Source organism: Pyrgilauda ruficollis, unplaced genomic scaffold (genome assembly GCF_017590135.1).
Source record: "Pyrgilauda ruficollis isolate IOZ18807 unplaced genomic scaffold, ASM1759013v1 scaffold98, whole genome shotgun sequence".
Taxonomy (NCBI): Eukaryota; Metazoa; Chordata; class Aves; order Passeriformes; family Passeridae; genus Pyrgilauda; species Pyrgilauda ruficollis.
Genome location: NW_024531932.1, coordinates 1,663,406 through 1,684,847, shown reverse-complemented (window position 1 = coordinate 1,684,847; position 21,442 = coordinate 1,663,406). Strand labels below are relative to the sequence as shown.

At 39.9% G+C, this 21,442-nt stretch overlaps 1 protein-coding gene across 3 annotated transcripts in view; it reads right to left on the bottom strand.

The window, feature by feature from the left end:
* CTNNA3 (catenin alpha 3) overlaps window positions 1-21,442 on the bottom strand; it is a 414,675-nt gene that overhangs the window by 125,495 nt on the left and 267,738 nt on the right. For all 3 annotated transcript variants that reach the window (XM_041490074.1, XM_041490075.1, XM_041490073.1), the window contains exon 10: window positions 18,857-18,949. In XM_041490074.1, the coding sequence (XP_041346008.1) occupies window positions 18,857-18,949 (93 nt within the window). The remainder of the gene's footprint in view (window positions 1-18,856; window positions 18,950-21,442) is intronic.

The following is a 21,442-nucleotide window of genomic DNA, read 5'->3' as shown; positions in this document are numbered from 1 at the left end:
AATCTTTATGATGCCAGATATCTCTGGAAAAAAATTCCTGAAGCCTGCAGTAACCACAGCCCAAACAGTTGGGCACTCTGCTCTAACAGCACAGAGACTGCCCTGGCACATCTTATGGGTGAGGCTGCACAAGGGCTGCAAACTATCACCTCTAACCACCTCAACAACACAAATCAGAGCATTTACCTACAGCTTCCCTCAGGAAATTTACAGCTACAAGTGAAATCAGGTCCATCCCGCACAAAGGCAGCTAATCCTGAATTAAACATTAAAGGTGACACTGTTCCTTATGGTTCCCCTGGTAAATTGCTCTAACCCTTAATGTCCTATTAAGAAAAGACTCAATTTGACTTTGGATAAACATGGCTTCCAGAAGTGTGGAAACAACTCAGAAAAAACATACCATAAAGCAATTCAGACTAGTAGTACTGATAACAAAATCCTGTCATATCTAAATTGCAGAGCACACTACAGACCCCATATGTCTTTGTCCTGCTGGGGAACCACATCAAGGTACGAGATTTGTGACTAAGCACAGATCTAATGTGAGCTTTGTTCCATCTGGAACTGTTCCAAAGCCATGATCCACTTGCATGGTTCAGACTGTGTACTCCCAATCTAACCCCACAAACTTGAAGACACACATTATCACACAAGTAAAATTGAGATCTTAAACCCTCTTCTCCTGTAGAAAGAAGGAAAAAAATCAAAAAAGAGAAAGAAAACTTCACACTGGGACATACTTGGACTCACCAACAAGAGACCAACTTGAAAATGTCACTTTCTTAGACTTCATGAGGTTTATTAGCTTTTCTACTTCACTCCAACTGTCATTCCTGGTGTAAATTTATTTGAATTGGCCTCAAGAAACAGTGAGAGCAAAACTCATCACAAGTCCCTGTTTCACCACTGCTTCCTGATCTAAAATAAGGTTAACATTTGTTACTGGCTAATTAAATACAGCCTTATTCTACCTTATTATAGCATATTAGGCTGTTCAAATTCCATTATTACTTTTTCCCCATTTGTATTCCTGCACACAGATATCACAGTTCAGGTTACCAGAAAGCTGTTACTACACCTGCTCACAGCTGGGGTATTTCACTAGGATCTAAATTACCAGTTCTCAAATAAATCCTTTGACTTGTGAGCAGGACCTAGACCAGGACAGCATGTGCTATTATTAGCTTCACAGCAGTAATAGCCATATGTCCTCATCAAGTACAGGATACATCATACTCTATACATTCCATCAAATGAAAACCAAACTGAAGTTTAATAGCACAGTGATTGCAAAAGTTGAGAGAAGCTTGAGGACACGGCAAAATGATGACAGTAATAAGATCCTACCTTCTACTAACTTCTGAACAGCCAGCTGCTACATCAAAATACAGGTAAATTAAAAGGGAATCTGAGGTGTGCACAGGACATGAAGCTTTCAGGGACATACTCCTGTGCACAATGGGCTAAAACAGGGTGCGTGGGAGGGGGCAGAAAAACAAAACAAGACCACGACAGGTCCACAAACCCACACCTGGACACTGTTCACACTCAGCTCAAGACTGGCACAGTTACTCCTTTATTGCAGAAGTAACAATCTGGGGACAGCAGATATCCATCCTGCCACAGGAAGCAAGGAAGCAGTGTTCAGTGAGATGGTGCCTTGAGGGAAGGATAAATCACCCAGCCCAAGGTCAGGCAACAGGAGACAACCCAAGAGTAAAAAGTACATAGTCAGGGTTGGATGAACATTACAAGGCAATACTTTTACAGTCTTTCAATTAAAAAAACAAGGAATGAAGCAATGGCAAATGTCTGTTATGGCAGTGACTACAGCAGAAGTAAACTAGAAATTTCTTAGAAATTAAATATAAGGATATTCTGAATACCAAAAACTGTTAGCCCCTCTAACCAAAACAAGAAAAATACCTTAATTAATAGCTTGGGTTTTGTTTGGCGATTATCTTTCTTTTCAGATGAACAGGGGCTGGCCACCCAGCTTTACAGTCACTTGCACATCCAGCAGACTAATTTACAACAAAATTAGGTTGTAAATACATCAACTTGACACAGTAACAGCAGAGCCAAGTTCAGTAAAATATTTTTCAAATATCCTTGAGAATTTACCTCCAAGAACAGAAGGGTCAGTTTTGCCCTAGTGTAAGCTACTACAGCAAAGCTGAAAGAGCTCCCCCTAGGACAAACCCCTTTTAGAACTTCACCAGAGTTCTGCTAAAGTAAGGTGAAACTTTGTAGCTCCATATTTTATTGCTAAAGGAAGTATAACAGGATGGTCATATTCAAGGTGAACAGCATCAATGCTCTGTCTGTCATTTGAGTCTGTCATTTTTAGAGATCAGAATTCATGCCTTTGTTTAAAATAAAAACTATTCTGTGCATCTTACACTGACCCCAATTAGTTTATGTAATGTGACCAGTTTCTGAACAGGATTAATCGAGGTATGTACATGGGTAACACAACAAAACATAGAAAACTGGTTTCTGAGTTTTTAGAAGGTGGATTTTTTCCAAGCTGTTAGTAAACTAAGTACCTCAAGCTACATCACAAAAGAAATTGCACTACTTGGGACTGTAAGGAAGAAAACTCATGTCCAGCTGGTTTTGATGGAAGAGAACCTGAGGTTTTTCTTCCTTCTTTCAAAAATGATCACCTGAACATCTAAAATCCAGTCCTGCAGCTGGGGTGGAGTAACATACTCATCATGACAGTGTGGGAAGTGGCTGGCTGGGGGCAGCTCTGCTGGAAAAGGACCTGACACCCTGCTCCGTGTCAGCAGCATTCCCCAATGAAAGCTGACAGCACAGCGAGCTCCAAGGGCACAGCCATGGTGCAGAGGAAGAAGGGACACTTGCTGGATCACATCTAGAAAACCATGTCCAGTTTGGGGCTCTCTGATACAACAGAGACAAAAATAAGTAAGGCAAATTCAGCAGAAAGCCACTTACAAGGTTATGGGCAGGTATGGGCTGGAGCTCTTACCCCTCAAGGAGGGAGAGAGATGTGAGCTTTTTCAGCCTGAGGAAAAGTGGCTTCAGAGGGCCCCAAGAGCAGCCCCTCAACACAAAGGAGATGACAAAAGCAGCACAGACAGGCTCTTCACAGCCATGCATGGTGGAAGGGTATCCTGACAGAGGGAGGAGCTGATGAGAGATGGCACAGATGCACACAGGAGCAATTTCACACCAAGGTTAGTCAAGCTGTGGAACAAGCTGCCCAAACAGTTTGTGCATTCTCTGCCCTTGCACTTTCAACACTTGAGCAGTCAAAGTTTAGAGAAAGGTCAGAGTTCAGTTTGAAACTGAGCATTGAAACAAACAGCTATGGGCAAAAAGCTGTAGACATCCTAAGGTCCCTTCCAACCTGAACTACTGTTGTTCTCAAATGCAGTTCCAGAGTAACTCTGTGATAAATACTGACATCAATTCCTTCTGGGGCAAGAGTGACACACTTCCCCAGGGTAAACTAGGAAACGTAACAGAAACATAAACAATGCAAGGAACACCATGACAAGATTTGCTAGGTCACTACTAGGATGCAATGGTTGTACTAAAGAAACCACAGGAACATGCTGGCACTCTGCTATTTTTGCTCTTTTAACACAAAATCGTGGGGAACTTCTGCCAAGCTGCGCCTTGCATTTCTCTTAACACAGTGGGGGAGCTTAAATATCCAGATATACCCAAGCTCTGCAAAAAAGAGTATCTATTTACTACTAAGTCAAAAAACAAACTTGGAAGCAAAAACCCCCACTACAATGGTAAAAAGGTGCAAGGATAAGTGGCACTGTTGCTTTGGCATCTGGCCTATAAAGCAATTGCAGTAACACAGATATCAAAAACCCATAACAATTTAAAGCTTTGAAAGCTGAATATCTTGTATACAATATATTTAATCATAAAATGCACTTCAGTCAATATAAATAAATAAAAATAAATAAAATTGAGGTCGTGTTGATAACAGCTCTAGACAATACAGACACAGTCTACCCAAGGGCTAAGCACATTCCAAGAGTAAATAAATTACTGGCTATATTTGTTAATAAAACTGACTTGAATTGTTTGGTAAATTCAAAAACCCCCTGGAAACAGCTGAAAGTAGATGCAGAGTAAAGGGAGATTATTTAATCATTATATCAAAAGTGACATGTGAAGACAAAGCAAGATTGTACTTCCACAAGAAGCTTTCATTCATTTCTGAACATCAGAGAATTTCCATCCACAGCCCACTCCTCTCCCCACAACATCCCGGAAAATGCCACCTCAGCAGCATTATCTAGTCCTGATAGTTATGAGGAGGTAAGTGTACAGGCAGTACATGACCATAAATTTCACATTATGTTCAAGATTAAGACACCTACTGCTTCAGAGAGAGACTCAAAAATCCAACAAGGAACAATGATGCAATAAGAATCCCTAAAATACTAAATGCAGTGGTGAAAACAAGTAAGACAAATTATGACCCAAGTTAAAATTTCAAAGCCCTATTTGCAACCTGTACTTTAACAGAACTAGTATTTAAAGAACTTACTAAGATTCTTTCTCCTTTCCCACAATTTAAAAAGCAGGAAGGAGGGATATCACTCAAGGCATGTGGTTTAACACTGAACATACTTGACTACATTTGGTAATAAGTTTGATAAGTTATATATGAGTTGTTCTGAGAATATGAGGCAACTTGAAGTTCTGAAAAAACCTCAGTGAACAAAGAGTTACATTACCTCACCTTAAAATCTAGCAAAAGCCTTCTTGATACCAACAATTAAAGGAAGATTAAATGTCTACATGGTTATTAAAAGCTACTGGCCAAGGAACTTGTGACTAAATTAAGAGCACGCAGATAAAGCAATCCCTCAAGAACAAACAGAACTGTGGGCAAGGGGGTAACCAGCAATTCTACAAACATTATTGATCTGATGCACCAGGCAAGAAATTAAGACAAAATTCTGCACGGTTTTGTCTCCTGGTGTCTTGGCAGTGGCAGCCAGTAATATACAGAAATATGTCATTACACTGGGATAAGATTTTTGTATTTTATGAAAACAAATTGTGTAATTTCACTCAAAAGCAAACCTTCCAACATAGTCTAGCCCTGCTGAGAGGCATGATGCACTCCTCAGGAACAAAACCAAACCCACACACACCAAGCAGTCCTCTAAAGCTCTTCCTACCCCTGTACACATCTGTGTTTTGGCTTTACTTACGGACTACATGCACATTTCTGAATGAATTTGAAACCCTTCTACTGAAAAGGCACACAAAGTTATCTTTAACAAAACAAACATTTCCATTATGTTAGTTTAAAATGTCACAAAAGCACAGAAGAACTGAAAATGCAGTTAAATATTCAGTATTTACATTTGGGTGGATAGTCACTCTATTTTTTGGAGACAGGCATCAGAATAGGCTGAACACTTACAGACTGATTCTTAAGTGCATCCCAACAGCACTTTCCTTCCAGAACTTACTTCACTCGACCTGACAAGTGTAGCAGACAGCAGATCCCCAAATATGTTGGGCTTTTTTTTGCAGGTCAGATTTCAGGTGTCTGATCTGCATGGAACCATAATTTCAGTTACTTTCACTTTATTTTGCAGTACTGAAACTCAAGTACGGAGAACAAACATTCGTGTTTCTGCCTTTTTGAATACAGTATCTGTAAGTGACCCAGGGAATGTTTTGGATACAATATTCAAAGGTATGGGGGTGGATTGTTCAAATACCTTAGTTTATTTCAAGAACCAAAAGTGCATTTTTTGACTCAATAAAAAAGCCACTGTTCCTCCAACTGTATTTTCTGTATTAGCTATACATCCATTATCCAGGATCTCACCTAGGATCCAGCAAATCGTAACACTGGGCAATAACTTTAATTTTAGCTAAGTCTGAATGCTCTAACGGAACAATTACTTTCTTGTAGCCATAGTTTGTATACGTGGGGACAATTAGATTCTGCTCAGAAAGCCACAGAACACTTCACTCAAGTTTATCAAGCCTTGAGCAATGAATTCTCAAAATCTTGATTTCAAGATAAGCATATTCTTAAAATGGAAGGTTAAAATAATTCTCAGACTTACTGATACATGTAGGAGGAAATTTAAAAAAGAAAAATCTGAGTTCTGTTTATAATGGTTTTGAGTACAAAATAATAAAACAAAACATAGTGGAAGTCTTATCTTCAACAGTGCTCCATCCAGATCTGGAGCTCAGCTAACTACAGTTCACTGTAAATGTATTTACCTTTGTGTTTGTCCTAGGTTATGTTATATTTGCCCAATTATCCCATCATAAAAAAAACCCAAATGAAATTAAATGTAGCAGCAATTTTAATTAAGTAGCTTAAAATATATAAAATTGAATACACTCAAAATATTGACAATATAATTTGGTTATGATAAGGGATAATTTGGTTCTTGTGATAGCACATAAGCAAAAATAACCGACTGGGTCAGCGCGGGGTACAGAGTGCAGGGCTTGACCCCTGTCCCCTCACGTACGAATTGCCAAGCCTAAAATTCTCCTTTTTATATTGTACATCTTCACCATCTCCTCCCATTTTCGATTCATCACACTTGTATCTTCACCTTCATTATCATTTTTACCACGCATGCTCCACCATTTTTTAGGTGGTCCCCCATTCTTTGGGGGTCGTCTCTGATGAAGGCCTCTCCTCTTCCTCGGTGTCTTTTGATTCACCTTTTGGATTACACGTGCACACCAAGCTGGTATCATGTAAGCCAAAGCTAATATCATGCAAGACAATATTATGTTCTAGCATCAAAGCAATAAATCTCATATAATTAACATTTTCCTGGATGTCCAACCAAATTTTCCTCTCTTCCAACTAAATTTAGTAGTAGTTATCTCTTGCTTCTTCCTGTTCTGAACATCTGCAGGAGAAGGGGGGAGAGCCCCTCCTCTCCCTTTCTTTCTTGGCATTACACCTTTAACTGTTTTATTATTTCTAAATATTAATTACTGTATCGATATTGTTTACTGTTTCAATTTTATCAGCATGAATCACACCTATTTATTACAGTTGTAATATAAAGATGTATTCTATTCCCATCCTCAAGAGCTGCTGAAATCAGGAGGGGCATTGTTTTTTCCCTTATCTCCTGTCAATGGGCCCATCAATGTCTTGCCACATGACTCAGAGATAACTCCCTCCCAGAGCCATTTCTGTTTAACGGGTAATCAAGGACCCACAGCATGATGCAGAATGATATCAGCTCACTGTGAGACGCTCCGCCCATGGGGGAGGAGCTAAGCATCCCCACCTGGATATAATCTGGGGTTTGGGACACAACAAGCAGTCTTTCCACTGGATTCCCAGAGGAATGGCCACCCTTACCCACTAGTTTTCCAGAAGATGAGAGTTACCAGATCGTTTCTATAGGATCACCACTTCAACAAGACTGTTTTATCTGGACTGCTACCACCACCCTAACTAGCAGGGTGTCAGGTTGTATTCTGACTGTCAGTGGTGTTTTCTATTGTTATTGCATGTATTGTGGTTTTTTCCCCTTTTCCTAATAAATTGTATTTCTGACTTGGAGTCTCTCACTGGTTTTGCTTTCAAACCAGAACAGTGTTCCAAGTCTCTTCACATTTTAGAGATGTAAACCTTTTCTACATTTTCTTAGGCTGTGTGAATGCTCTATCAAAGCACAGCAGCAGTACCAACTACATTGGAATAAAACTTCCTCCCACTGGGCATAGCTGGGTTTGCTGATCAAACTGGGACAAGCCATGCAGCCACCAGCACACATCACACTCCCACAGCTATGGCACAGCTTCCCAGCACATGCAGGCAGGAAGAAAACTCTCCAGGGAATTACACAATCTAAGGACTTGATCTCAAAAGGTATTCAGCATAAAAAGTCCCTAAATACAACACCCATCATTATCAATCAAATTAGCTGCGTACTAAAATTACAGTATAAAACTGAAACTTCTGTCATTAACCTTCTGTTTATTGGATTTCACACCCAAGTAAATCTTTAGTCCAGTTTATAAAGTAATGCATATAAAACAGAAAGGTCCTTGTGGACTATTCATTCATGTACCAAATTTGAGAGAGATTAAATAAAACTGTAATGAAACTAGAACAATTGCACTGTAACTACACTACAGTTACAGTCCTTGAATATTTGGTAAGATGAACACACACATGGATTACATTTATAAACTGGTGGGGGGGAAGGACATCAGTAAAGCTCAACATGTATGACACAACTATCGCTTCATGTACATTTTGAAGTACATTATAGAAAATCCCAACCAAAAGAGCAACAGGAAAATACAAACAACCTACTACATTAGTATTAATTAGTTCTTCCTTCCCTCTTGGGATTTCTAACAAAACCATCACTATTACAAACAAAACTCTTCTTTAGTCATTATTTAAATGTCAATTCCCTTCATTTCCTATAACATCTATAAGCTATGGTATGGTCTGAGCTGAAGAAACAAAGAGCTGAAGCCAACAAGCTTTCAGCCTCACACAAAAAGAAGTTACTGAACAGACAGAGAGCAGAAAGTTTAAGGAGAGTTACACAGAGACATGGACATGGAAGATGAAAATCTATAATGTGCCTCTGGAAAGAACAGGTAGAAATAGTCTGGTACAAAAGTGAGATGCACAGGCATCCTCAGGTATATTCCATGTCCCTCACACAGTCAAACTCCAGTTTTTCACCTGTTTCTGCCACAGTCAGAAATGTAAGCAGCAGCAAACACTACCATGCCCTTTGAGGTCCTGGAGGTTTTTGCTGTCCTCCCAAGGCCTCACTCCAAGCTCCTGGCCCCCCAGTGCAGGCTTCAAGGACCTTGCTAAGGCTTTCCTTGCTGCAGGCTGCTAACACCCCAATCTTCCTGGGCTGCTCCTCTCTCCTCCTGCAGCAGACCTCTCGTTAGGGGTAGAAATGAGCCAAGACACAGACTCATTTAATAACGTGAAAAGGTTCCTGGTCTATTCTTCTTTACAGCTTAGCCATCCTGACTACAGCAAACTTCTGCTGTTGGCTTTTTCTGATAGACTGCTGGCTATTTCCTGTTGGAATATGACTGCAGGAGTATTCCCCTGCTGCCTCTAACTGCAGGATTTTACCTAGCTCCACTAGCAGGCTCTAAGTCTATCAGACCCAGACTGACCTCACAGCAGATCTTTTGCAGCAGCTCTCTTCCTTGTTTCATTCTCCTTTGTGTTGCTCTGAGTTGCTCCTTCTTCCTCAGGACTCCTCTGCCTCCTCAAGGTCTACTTCCTATAGACACTCTTTCTCCAGGCTCTCCCTGACCAGCCAATCCACCCCTTTTATCACACTTATATTTTTTTTAGTCACAGCTGCAACCCATCAAGGGCAAGGTTGTTCTTCTTCAGTAATTAGTACAGCTGTGACTTGTCAGGAGTGAGGTCACTTGTAATCCCTTCTTCTACACCTACACTCTCTCCCAGTTTAACACAACTGTGAACAGACAAATAAGCCAACAGCCCATGCAGATGACATTCTTCCTCTAGCAGGATTAGTGCCAGAACAACACTCAGGTGATGTGTTTGTCTTCACTTACAGCAGGACCAGCAATGGGAAGAGTCTGCTTGCATTAAGCAAGAACATTCAGTACTTATGGTTTAACCATAGCCAGCAATTAAGAACCACACTTGAAGCCATGCATGCAAGCAAAGGAAAACAAGGAATTCCCATCTTTAGGCACACATTCAGCCAACCTCAGGAAAACAGGGCTCCATAACTGGTTTTACACCCAATGTCACGTGTGCTTGTTCTGATGTTCTTCTTATAGCCATGTGGTCATAACACTCTCTACAGTACATCCTCTACTGTCAGAGGTCAATTAGAGCAAATATTCCTGCACAGGACAACAACCACCATCCAGGTGGTGAGATCTGGCTAGCCAGGTCTCATTTCAGTTCCTGGGTATCAGAAGCTACATGGGATAGCAGTTCAATATTCGAGGAAGTTACAGAAAGAGACAGTTGAAATCCAGAGTAAGGTTATGGCATCCTAGTCACACATATTGTCCACACCTTTTCCTGCTAGGATGTCAATACCAGCACATGTGGGAAATAAAATGTGAAAACCAACACCACCAAAGACTATAATAGAGTTCTTAACAAATGCAAAACTATCTACAAGTATGCATCAAGTTGCCTGTGTAGCCTACAAAATCCTAAGAATAGTCTTGAAAATACTACAATCCTATGATACACATAATGGCATGACCTTATCTGAAAACTGAAATTTAATTTCCATCAATTCATCACTTAAAGATATACTGGGGGGGAATGAGCTTGGTAAACAACACCTGAAATTACTCTGTTTACAATAGTAGCAAAAGCTTTATGACATAAAACAAAGCTTTTCCAACTCAGAATAGCAAATTAAGGCTCTGCCTCCTTGTTAACAATAATGCACGATCATCTAAGAGATACAGGAAGGAAACAAACTGCTGCTGTACTTGCTACTTTTACTACTACTTTCAAAGCTGCTGTGAATTTTCCTAATTACTTTTAATTAGGAATTTAGTAAAGCAGGCAGTCAAATGGCTAGATATTTTTGCAAATATGAATGCAAAATGAAACACAGAAAATCCTCTTGCAGATCACTCTTTGCCACATTTAATGGCATTCTAGCATTGTAGTTTGCACTCAAAAATCATGAAAACACAAGAAGGGTAGTCATCCAGTGCCTTGAATTTGATTACAGTCCTATAAAACCATTTAAAAGCTCTTTTTAAAATCCTGGAAGCTCAGAGACATGAATCAACCAGCATTTGTAAGAGTCGCCCTTTCACCCTTCTGCAGGTCAGATACTCCACAGACTGATGGAACGGTAGCGGCTGGAAGGGAGTGCTGGGGATCAGTCTGGCCCAGGCAGGACCACATCCACGATTCCTTTAACATCCTCCCTCAGAGCTGTGCCAGAATTTCCTCAAATCACTGAAGTCTGACCCTGCACAAAGGGCAAGGGAACAGTGTGCAGGGAATAAAAAGAAATTGTTGTGCCTCAGCTTTCAAGCTGATGCAGAAGGCAGCAGCAATCTCCAGAAAGTTTGTTCAGCAGCTGCAGCTCCTGGGACACAGAGGCACACACAAGAACGTGGAACACACAGCCCATCCTGTCATCAGTGCAGCTACACCAGACTCATGTGTACCTCACCCACTTCCCTAAGTGCTTGCCAGACTAAGTGCTTCCATCTGTTCCTCATCTACATCCCCAGGTGACTGCAGGGTGCTGAGCACCCACAAGAATCCCCATCACACTGCCAGTATTCCAGCAGGAAAACATTTCCAGATTAGATGTAAAGCTGCTAACAGAGATGCACAATGCCCAAAAAAAAGCCATGTCAGATGGATTCATGGATTAGTGATTTTAGCTCCTTGCTTCAACAAGAGCAATGAATTCCCTTGTCAGCCTGTGCTATTTGCACCTCTCTCTTACTGCATGCTACAGCCATTTACATTTTTGGCTCTTTATTGCTGCCCATCCCTCTCTTCCAAAAACTATGTAAGACTCCATCTCTTACCAGTGGTATTATTTTGCTGTCTTGTACTACTCTAAGCTTTCCTACCCTGCTCCCCAGACTCAGTAGGTTCTTTACCACAAGAAGTCTCTAATAATGATACTTTATCACCATTCTTTTCCTTCCTAGCACTTTGCTGTAGGACTGTCACCAACGAAATGTAGCATCTCTAACTTATAAATCCAGAAAAAAAGGATAAAGTTGAGGAGATTAAAAAAAACCACAAAACCTTTCTAGGAAAAATACTTTCAAGTTTTAAAGGCAAAGGGAGAAACAAATTGTTTATAAAACATTCATAGCACTATGATGCAATATAGCAAATGCCCTCCAGCAACTTTAAAATCTCAATCAGTCTCATGTCTTTGGTACACTGACTGCAGGTGAGGCAAGAAGGATAAAACAGGACAGCTTCTGTATTGCTACAGAAGCTGAGGCTACTCAGGATTTGTATTTTTGTTTAATATTACAAAGTAAGAATTTGTTGAGGATTCTAGTCTAACACAACAGATGTTGGAAGATGAAAGTTAAGGCTGAAAACAACCTCAAGGCATTTTCTAGTTAATTATTCTGTCTCCAAGTGCTATCATAAGTGAGCCAAGCAGTCACAGCCAGCATGAGACTTTCAGGGGAACCTAAGAGTAACAGTGGGGAGGAGGTTCCCCCCTTCAAACTGTTTATTAGAGAAGTTCAAGCCAAAACAAACATCTAAGTCTATTTGTACAGAAGCATAAAGTACTGTGCCTTCCAACACATGCTGGTGTTCCACAGCTTTAGGATTCACAGTATCCTAATAAGCTTGGTGTAAGGTTTTGAAAATGACAAACCTCAATTTCCATAAACAGAGCAAGACAATGTCCTGCAAATACTAGTCAGTACATTATGCTAGTGGATATAAGAAAGATTTTTCCTTGTACCACTTTCAGTCTTTGTCGCAGCCAGACATCTGGCTTTGTACATGTTCGCTTAGTGCAGCCTGCCCTTCCCATGAATGCTGCACTGCCCTGATGTACAGGTTCCATCCATCCAAGCAGGGTCACACAGCATTGCTCCCACTGAGGACTAGACTAACAACTTCTTCCACACAATGCCTCCTGGGAACCAGCACCAACAGCTCTCCACCAATCCTGGACATTGCCTTCTGTCACCAAAGCTGTGCCACTGCCAGCTCCAGCTGGATGAGTCACTGAGTGTGCAGTGCCACCAAAAGCATCGAGTGCTCCTCTGGACTTCCTCACTCCCTTCCCTTGAGTTCAGGCATCCACACAGCAAACTACACAGGGCAGCTGACCTGAAGGAAAACTTAACCTTCCTGCTTCCCAGGTGGATTCCCAGCAGTTTCCTGACCCAGAGTGCTGAGCAGCTATGTGACTGCTACTGCTGCTCATGAGGGAAGGGGCAGAAGTGAGAGCTTGGGAGCAGGGAGAGAGGGAAGTCTCCCGCAGCACTGATGCTGTAAACCAGACCAAGTGGCTGTGGAACCAGGATGCATGAGAAGGAACTAAACATAGGAGTGCTCAAGAAGTCTACCATAAATACCAAGGTTAATGATGAAATCCTCATCTTCAGCAGCATTGTGTGTGAACTTTGCAACATGGTGAAAACGTACATGAAAACCATCATTTCACCAGACTAACTTTCCTTTCAGAAACGGTATCACTAAGGCACAATACATACTTTTAATTAAATTCTCCACTGAAAGGCTGGAGATGATACCTAAGAAGTCTGATACTGTTGGATACTAACATCTGTTGTCTGTCTTTTAAAGCAGATGGTAGAGAACTCACTGATTTATCATGTTCTCCCCCATTACTTCTGCTCTGTATCTGAAGGAAATTGTATTAATACAGATAAAAGGAGTTGCCACAAAGATGGGTCAAGCAAGAAGATGAAACTGTGGTTAAAGTGATGTTGGTGAAGAGTCTTTATGAGGCTAAGAAAAAAAATCTTCTTCAATGTTCCCCACTATTTAATGTGCCAGACCAAATAACAAAATGGATGATTGATTTCTTTCTCATGAAAGAGTAAATATACAGGAAATGTGAACTGCTAGCTTCAAAAATCCACAGCATCACAAAATACATACTTGAACTCCAATACCTGAAAAATACAACACATCAAAAGATCCTGCCCACTGATTACCTATCAAATCTCATTTTTGTGAGCAAGAATTTTCATGTTTGCTATTACCTACTTCCTAGAAAATTACACAGAAGGAAATAATATCAATTTGTCTGTTTCAACAAAAAAAGGCAAGACAATTTAGGCGTAAATCCATGGAAAGAATTCTTTAGCTCTTCTCAAAGGAAGAGCTGAATTCCTCCATCCATTTTTGTAACAGAAAAACACAATATTTAATTTTGAGAAAAAAATTATAGGACATTCACATGAAAACTTGATCAGAAGTTATATAAAGCATGACAAAGTCACAATCATTTTCTAAGAAAGCAAGAAGAGAGCACACAAGCCCTGCTTGGGAAGTAGAGCTTCTCAACTTGGATTTTTGTGCGTGGGGCACAGAGCTGTCACTGTTGGGCTGCTGAAGGCTTCCATGACACTTTGCACCAAACTGGAGGTCATCGCTGTACTTGGGAGAGCAGAGAATGCAAGCGGCTGCTGGACTGGAATGGAGATGCTTTCCCTGGATCCCTTCTGCACTGCAGATACACACACACACACGTTCTCCAAAAACCCCTCAATCCCTCAACTCTTGGTTCTGTGGTATTTCTGAATTAACTGATAAATGCAAATGATTTCACATGAACCTGAAACACACATGACAGGCTTAATACTCTCTGCTAGGAAGACAGGAAAGAAAGCACCACTACAACAGTGCTGAAATTATTAGAATTCAAAGAAAGGAAGGCAGCAGGGGCTGGTTTCTTGCAAGGCTTGGTGTTTTTTGCCCTTCTCACTGCAGGTACACGTGTGTCAATAGAGAAATAGCTCTATAATACCAAAATACAGCAGTCAGTTCCAGACTGTCATGCTTGCATTGAAGAAACAGATTAATTATGCAGGACAAGCCAAATACAAAATGTTCAAGACAGCTGTCAGATCGGTATTTCAATGGTCTGTAAACATGATGTGTATAAATACATTCCCACTGATCAGCTCAGCATCTCCCTTACACCAATACCTTCTCTCCATGTTAACTGAACTGCCACAGTGATTTATTTACCAAACCACCATAGCCAAAAAATCACCTTCTATGTTTACTGGTGTGGAATCCTTTGAACCCCACAGGGAAACTCCCAGGGCCTTGCCCTGGAAGAATATACCATAGAGTCTCCACCTAGGCTGAGAGAGACTTCCCCATGGAGCCTCACAACACTGATCCACCCAGTTTTCATTCCCCATATGTTCCTAATTCTTGTGGTTTCCCTGTTTCCTCATTGCTTGTGGTATCCCTGCCAGCCCCACCTTCCCTGCAATGCCCTTTGCAGCACCCCCATGCCCTCAGACCCTTGGCCACTGACCTCATACTCAACCTTGTGACTGCCCACGGCAGGTCTCTTGTGTCTGGTTTCCCTTTGGGGTGCTGCAGTAAAGCTCACTGGAACTGACCTTATAAAGGCCCTTCTGCCTCTCTTGGCTGAGCCAGCCCTGCTGACTGTGGTGTGTGGACTTGACTGCCTTGCCTGAATGCTCACCCAAGCGGCTTTTCCACAGGAGATGCTCACTGGGAATTAGGTAACAGCATTCACCATCTAAACACCATGCCGCTACATACTGGTTTATCACACAGCAGGCAGTATTAAAAGCTACTAGCAGCATATTAAGTTCTAAGCAACAAGAAAAGATAGCATTCAAAATCACAGCTGAATCCTTCACAACTGTGCCAAGTGTTACACACTTTTCATTAGTTACATAGAATTGCTTCTCACCTCAGTTTATAACCAGATGGTTTCTATCTATCTCTCAATACTTCAGAGAAAAACAGAGCTCACCAAATACTAAGATCCTGCTTATACCAGTGCTTACACCTCTTTAAAATATCTGATAAAATTTTCCATGGGATCAAATGGCTTTCAAAAAAATTTTTATCACCATCTGAAGATTAAGCTAAACCATGATCATTTGTGTGTTTTTCTTGCACTTTCCTTCCTTTCATGATGTTCCAGTAATTACTCTGTACCACTCTGGTAACTAGCAGCAAGCTCCAGTGAGAGCTTTTTGTCAGAGGAAGTGACCCTAAAATTCACTGTTTCAGATACAGCCCTTCTAAAATATCCCAAACCCCCTGCTCCTTACAACTCTCCAGGGATCTTTATGCTAATAAAAAGGCTGTAGGCAGAGCCCTCTGACACACTTAGACCATCTTAGCTGTTGCCTTAAGACCACCCACCTCTGGTCTCCACATTGACACAACTGTACCACCTTTAGGCTCAAGGACGTTCTTTTCAAAAGCAGCAGCTCAGGATTTGAAACCTGATTAGACCATAAAGATGTAAAAACCTATGAAGAATTTAGATAGAGAGACCAGATTCTCATCTGCTCATCTCTGGTTTCCCACAGGATAGTTCTCCTTCTCTGTGTTAACAGGTTTATCATTATTACCAGGTATCCCAGAGAACTGTTAGAGCAACACAGTCTTCCCCAAACACACCACTGAACTGAAGCACAAGAGTAACAAACCCAAAATGGGTATTAGCAAAACAGCTCTACAGATTTATAGCCTCGCTTTTAAAAACAAAAGCTTGTTTGCTTCTGTTGGTTCTTTCCTTTCCCTTTCTTTCCCATGCACTCAGCTGAAGTCAAGATTCTGCTGGCACAGCAGGACAGTAACATGGATTCCCAATACAAGTGATACTGGAGATCTTACTTACCTGACAACACCCAATTCTCCCAACCAAAAGTGAGTTATATGAACAGAAATAATTCTACAACAAATCATATGCAATCAGCTGTTCATGTTTTTTTCTGTTATTACTGATTTAACACTAAATTAATCTCTCATGAAAACATTCATAACATTCCAGGATCATTATGTGTTTTGCACTGGCTGCAATATAAACGTCCAGCTTATTTTATTTGTTGAACAGTCAAAATATTTGCTAATAATTTCAGTTGACAAAACAAAAAAAAAACAGGGCTTGTGGATGTGACAGCCTGGTCAGAGAGTGAGAAAACCAGACAAGTTTTTCCAGAATTGGCTTGTGAGACTTTAGAGAGTTGAAAATAAACAATGATAGCTTAGTATTATACACAGCCTGCAGGTGTTGTTTTCCTACTCTCTGTTTTCCTCAAAGATTGTTTATAAGGAAGGTGTTTTGTTGCCAGCCAGTCAGGTGAAATGCACTGATTACTGATCTGGTCTGTGTGTATCGGAGCAGTGTATGACAGAGAGACCCCAAAGCAAGGTGGAAGCTGTGCAAACCAGACTCCTGGAGACTCTGTGTCTTTCTTACCCAACAGCAACAAGGCTTCCAAATCAACCCTCTACATTCTACCTCCAGGAGACGAGATGTATGATGTATGATTAAAGGCTTTCCTCCAGGGTTTGCCAATTCTGTAGCTGCCTTTTCCTCTGTGCTCCATAGGAAGTTTTGCTGTCAAATCGGCCAAACTCCAGGGTGTTTTCTACAAGTGCTAGGGGGTTTTTTGGTTGGTACTTTTTGGGGCATTTGGGGTGGGGAGGGTCTCTTATTTCTACTATATCAGACTTCAATTCATACCATGCTTTCCTTCAATAAATATTTTGTAAAGCACATAAAATACATTTCTTTTCACTCTGAAGATTTAAGAGCATTGGGGAGTTCTGCATGTGAATTTCCCCATTCTGAACTCTAACTGATATGCCTCACAGGGAACTTGAGATAATTATTTTCCCTATGGAATGTTTTTAAATGATATGGCATAATCTGCTGTACTGAAAAAATGCAGGAGCCTTAATCTGCTATTTCTTACTTAGGTAAAATGCAAATTGCTTTCATAGGACATGGTCCTTATCTAAGAAAGCAGCAAATCCTGCACAATGAACCATTAATAGTGGTGTGTAATATATAGTAATAATATAATCTTCTGAGTATTCCACGTTCTCTTTTTAGTCAGATCCATAATCATCAACTAATTCACCCCAGTTTACCCTGAGGTTAAACAAAAGGAAAGAAATAAACCCAAGAAACTTTCATTTTAGTACAGGAAATTAAAAGCCTAGAAACTTAAATGGCTGTGAAGAAAAATCAATATTTTAGTCAAAATTAGATTTTAAGAGTTTCTGGTATTAGATATGGAGGTTTCAATTTCAATTAAAAAGCTGTATTGGGATGCATAATAATCCATTATAAAAGTGCACCTGACCCCTGGAGAAACAAAGAAACTGGAAGAAGCCTGCTTACCAATCCAGGAACACACATTAAATCACATATGAGTGTGATCTGAAACACAGAAGTCTTCAAATTTTAAAAACAGACATTGAAACTGAATTATTCAAGAGAAAACATTGATTTGTGACATTTTCAGAACATCACACTTCCTTGACAGAAATTTTTCATTTCTCTAAGACTTGCAATTATTCAACAGGCATAAAATGGACTTCTCAAGCTTGCTATTGAACATATTAATATTTGCTCTTCAACTTTTATTTCAACTACATTACCACAAAAGTATAAGAATACTTATGCCACTGTGTAAATTACAGTGTTCTTCAAAGAACTAATGATTTTGAAATTATGCAGCCTCAAGGCTACAACACAGATCAGATTCACAGGAATCAGTAAAATCTTTGCTCCAAAAGATCTATGCTCAAGTTTTTATAACTCTGTAACTCTGAACATGACAAAGTGAATACATTTTTGGTACTTAATATCTTAGAAAAAGTCTATCTGTAGCTGTACTTTTTTTCCATTCACTTCCTTAAGATGAAAGTTCAAATTTTTAAACTGGTGATAATCAGAAGAATTGATACTTTACTGTTCACTTACACAAAAGCCAAATCAAGTGGTGAGTCTTTCAAGTAAAAGGTCAAAACAGGAACTATTTCAGAGTAAATGATCCCAAATTTTTCACATTACAATTGCTCATTCAATCGGGTGTTTCAGCAACAGAGCAGCTCATTTTTGCAATTGCAGTTTTTAAGAACTCCTAACCAATAAGGACTATTAACCATTTTGATGTTAACCACAGAGCAAATGAACAGATTACCCAAGTATTTGCATTTATCATTTGGTCTGCATTTGCTATGCTGAGCTGTGTAAACAGAATGTGAAGTTAGACAAAAGGAACACAAGGAAACATCTGCATGGTGTGGCAACACCCTAGTCTGTGGTGACAGTGGGAATGAGCGAACACCTCCTACCTGTGGGCACAAAGTCTCAATGTGATTTGCTGCCATTTGGACAATTTTCGTTCCATCTTCATTTGTTGACAACGAACAAGCAAGATTGGCAACCTTAAATAAAATAAATAGACAAACTTAAATTAGCAATCAGCCTTGTAAGCCAGTATTGCTGCTCAGACTTCAAACCTGCCAAAAAACATCTTTGCTAGAAAGCCTTCATTTTGGGGGGAAAAATATTTTGTCAAAGAATGTTTTTGAACAGGGAAACACTGCAGGAGGGAAAAAGAGCTGTGGAAAGAGGTGACAGTGATGAGAAATCTTACCACCTCACCCCAATTTAGGCTCAGCAGGTAACAGCTGCAGAGTGGTGTTTAGAAAATAGGAGGAAATTTCAAAGTAAGAGCCTAAGGTTTCAGCAGATTGTCTGTGATCTTGCCCCTTAATTTTTCAGAGCTCTTCAAACCATAACCAGCTTTTACACTGTTCTTTTCAACTTTCTTTTAAGACCTTAAATCTCAAATAAAATTTATCTTGATGTGCTGTAATTAAACACAAAGTAATTTCTGCCCTGAGCCATCAACAAATTATTCTTTTAGTTAGTGGTATGGTTTGCCACTGAAATGATCATATCATAAAGCATATGGAGTGCAACCAACAGTGACAACATATATGGAAACTTGAAAACTGTGAAAGAACAAATCTATCTTCTATTATAACATACACCATAGAGATACAGCTTCCTTTAAAGTAAAAATCTCTTCCACAATGCTCCACAAGTTTAAATGGGTGAAGGAAAAAGTATCTCACTGCAAATAAATACCACCAGGCTGAAAGAGACGGGTTTGACAAAGGTGAAGACAAGAGAGGTTGGGACACTGGGATCCAGTAGATCTTTTTATCCTACTGCAGTATTATCAAGTCCTTCTGTAAACTACTCCACACTTGTCAACCACCACAGCCTTCCCTGAAGTAGCTGCACTGCCACAACCATTGCAATGTTAATGCCGACCAAAAACTGCCTGAGAAGCAGACCTCTGCAGTGTGCAAATATCAACACAGACAGCCACAGTTACAACAAAACTCACAGAACAACTTCTACAGTTCAGCTGCCATGAAATAAAGGCAAATCTTCCTTTATCAACATTTTAGGACACCACCACTACTAGAATTATCTACTACACCAAAGGCTTTTATTATTCTTACTTAATTGATAGAAGGAATTAAAAAGGATTAGTCAGTGCACAGACAAATAAATTACTTTTCCTATTGAAAATTCAGAAGAGATTAAGAAACACTTTCTGAAGGGGATGATATTTAGAATATATGGCCTTCCATGTACACCTGTGCCTACACAAAAATACTTTGTACAAGTTTCCCTGGTATTCCGATACAATTCACTGGCTCCCTACCCATGTGATATATTATCTTTTCCACATTAAAAAAATGTTTAAGACTGAAGAAATCCAGTTTTCATCAATGCAATGACACTGTATTCTCTTTTATTTGAAGTAAACTGCCATAGGTTGGTTTTTTAATGCAGTATCTGAAAAAAATGGGGTTTGATTCTATGCTTTCCTTCCTGACTCTTCAGCTTAAACTACCCACAGATTATATCATCACAATACAACCCTAAAAGATGCTATTCCCTCCCCTCCAAAAAAACAAACAAACAAAAAAAACAAACAAAAAAAAAAAAAAAAACCAAAACAAAAACCCAACCAAACAAATAAAGTTCTTTTTCTTTGGAGTGCAGGTCAGAGGTTTTCTCTACTGATCCAAACAATTAATTCATACTGGCGTCAGTATTTTAATTTCTCTGCATCAGTCACTGAGGTGCTTGTGTATGCCTAATTTAAATCTATGTTCACTCACACTTCCTTCCTACACCACCTATGTAAAATGAAGGACTCTACAGGATTCAGTGCAAACATTATTGATTGAAGAACTCTTCTATGTCTTAAGCAGTAATATTTCAAGGGCAAAATAAAAAGGCAATGCCAGCCACTCCACCCGGACAAAAACTCTCAGCAACTTTTTTTTTTTTTTTTCTCTTTACCACAAGGTTCCTCAGGTTTTTCAAATTCATTTGGCAGGTTCAAAAAAAACTTCACTTTCATTTCTTGGAGTCCAGTACAAACGTGTGTGATATGGAGCTCCTGTTTATCAGTGAGGAACTATCTAAGCAGTTTTGTCCCTGTCTTGATGAGCAAGGCAGACTCAGTTTACAGCAACTTTTTATCCTGTTTCCTAGTTACACTGGCTCCAACATTTCAGTACAAATACAGACCTCGATGCAAACTGTGTCACAGTCACAGAATAATAAATTAGGATGAAAGCGGTTTCCAGAGATCATGTACTCCAACCCCCTGTTCAAAATATGAGAATGAACTTGAAACCAAGAGGTGCCAATGGCTCAATGTAACAGATCAGCATCTGGGGACAAATTCTGTGTTACTAGATGTCATGTGGGAGATTAGATGAATAAAAAAGTGTGGCTCTTCTCTGACAAAGCATGCTCAGGTCAGGAAGGAGCTCTTAATGCACAAGTATTCCTTTTTATTTGAAGTCAACAGCAATAAGGGCTTTTTTTAATATAAAGAGGAA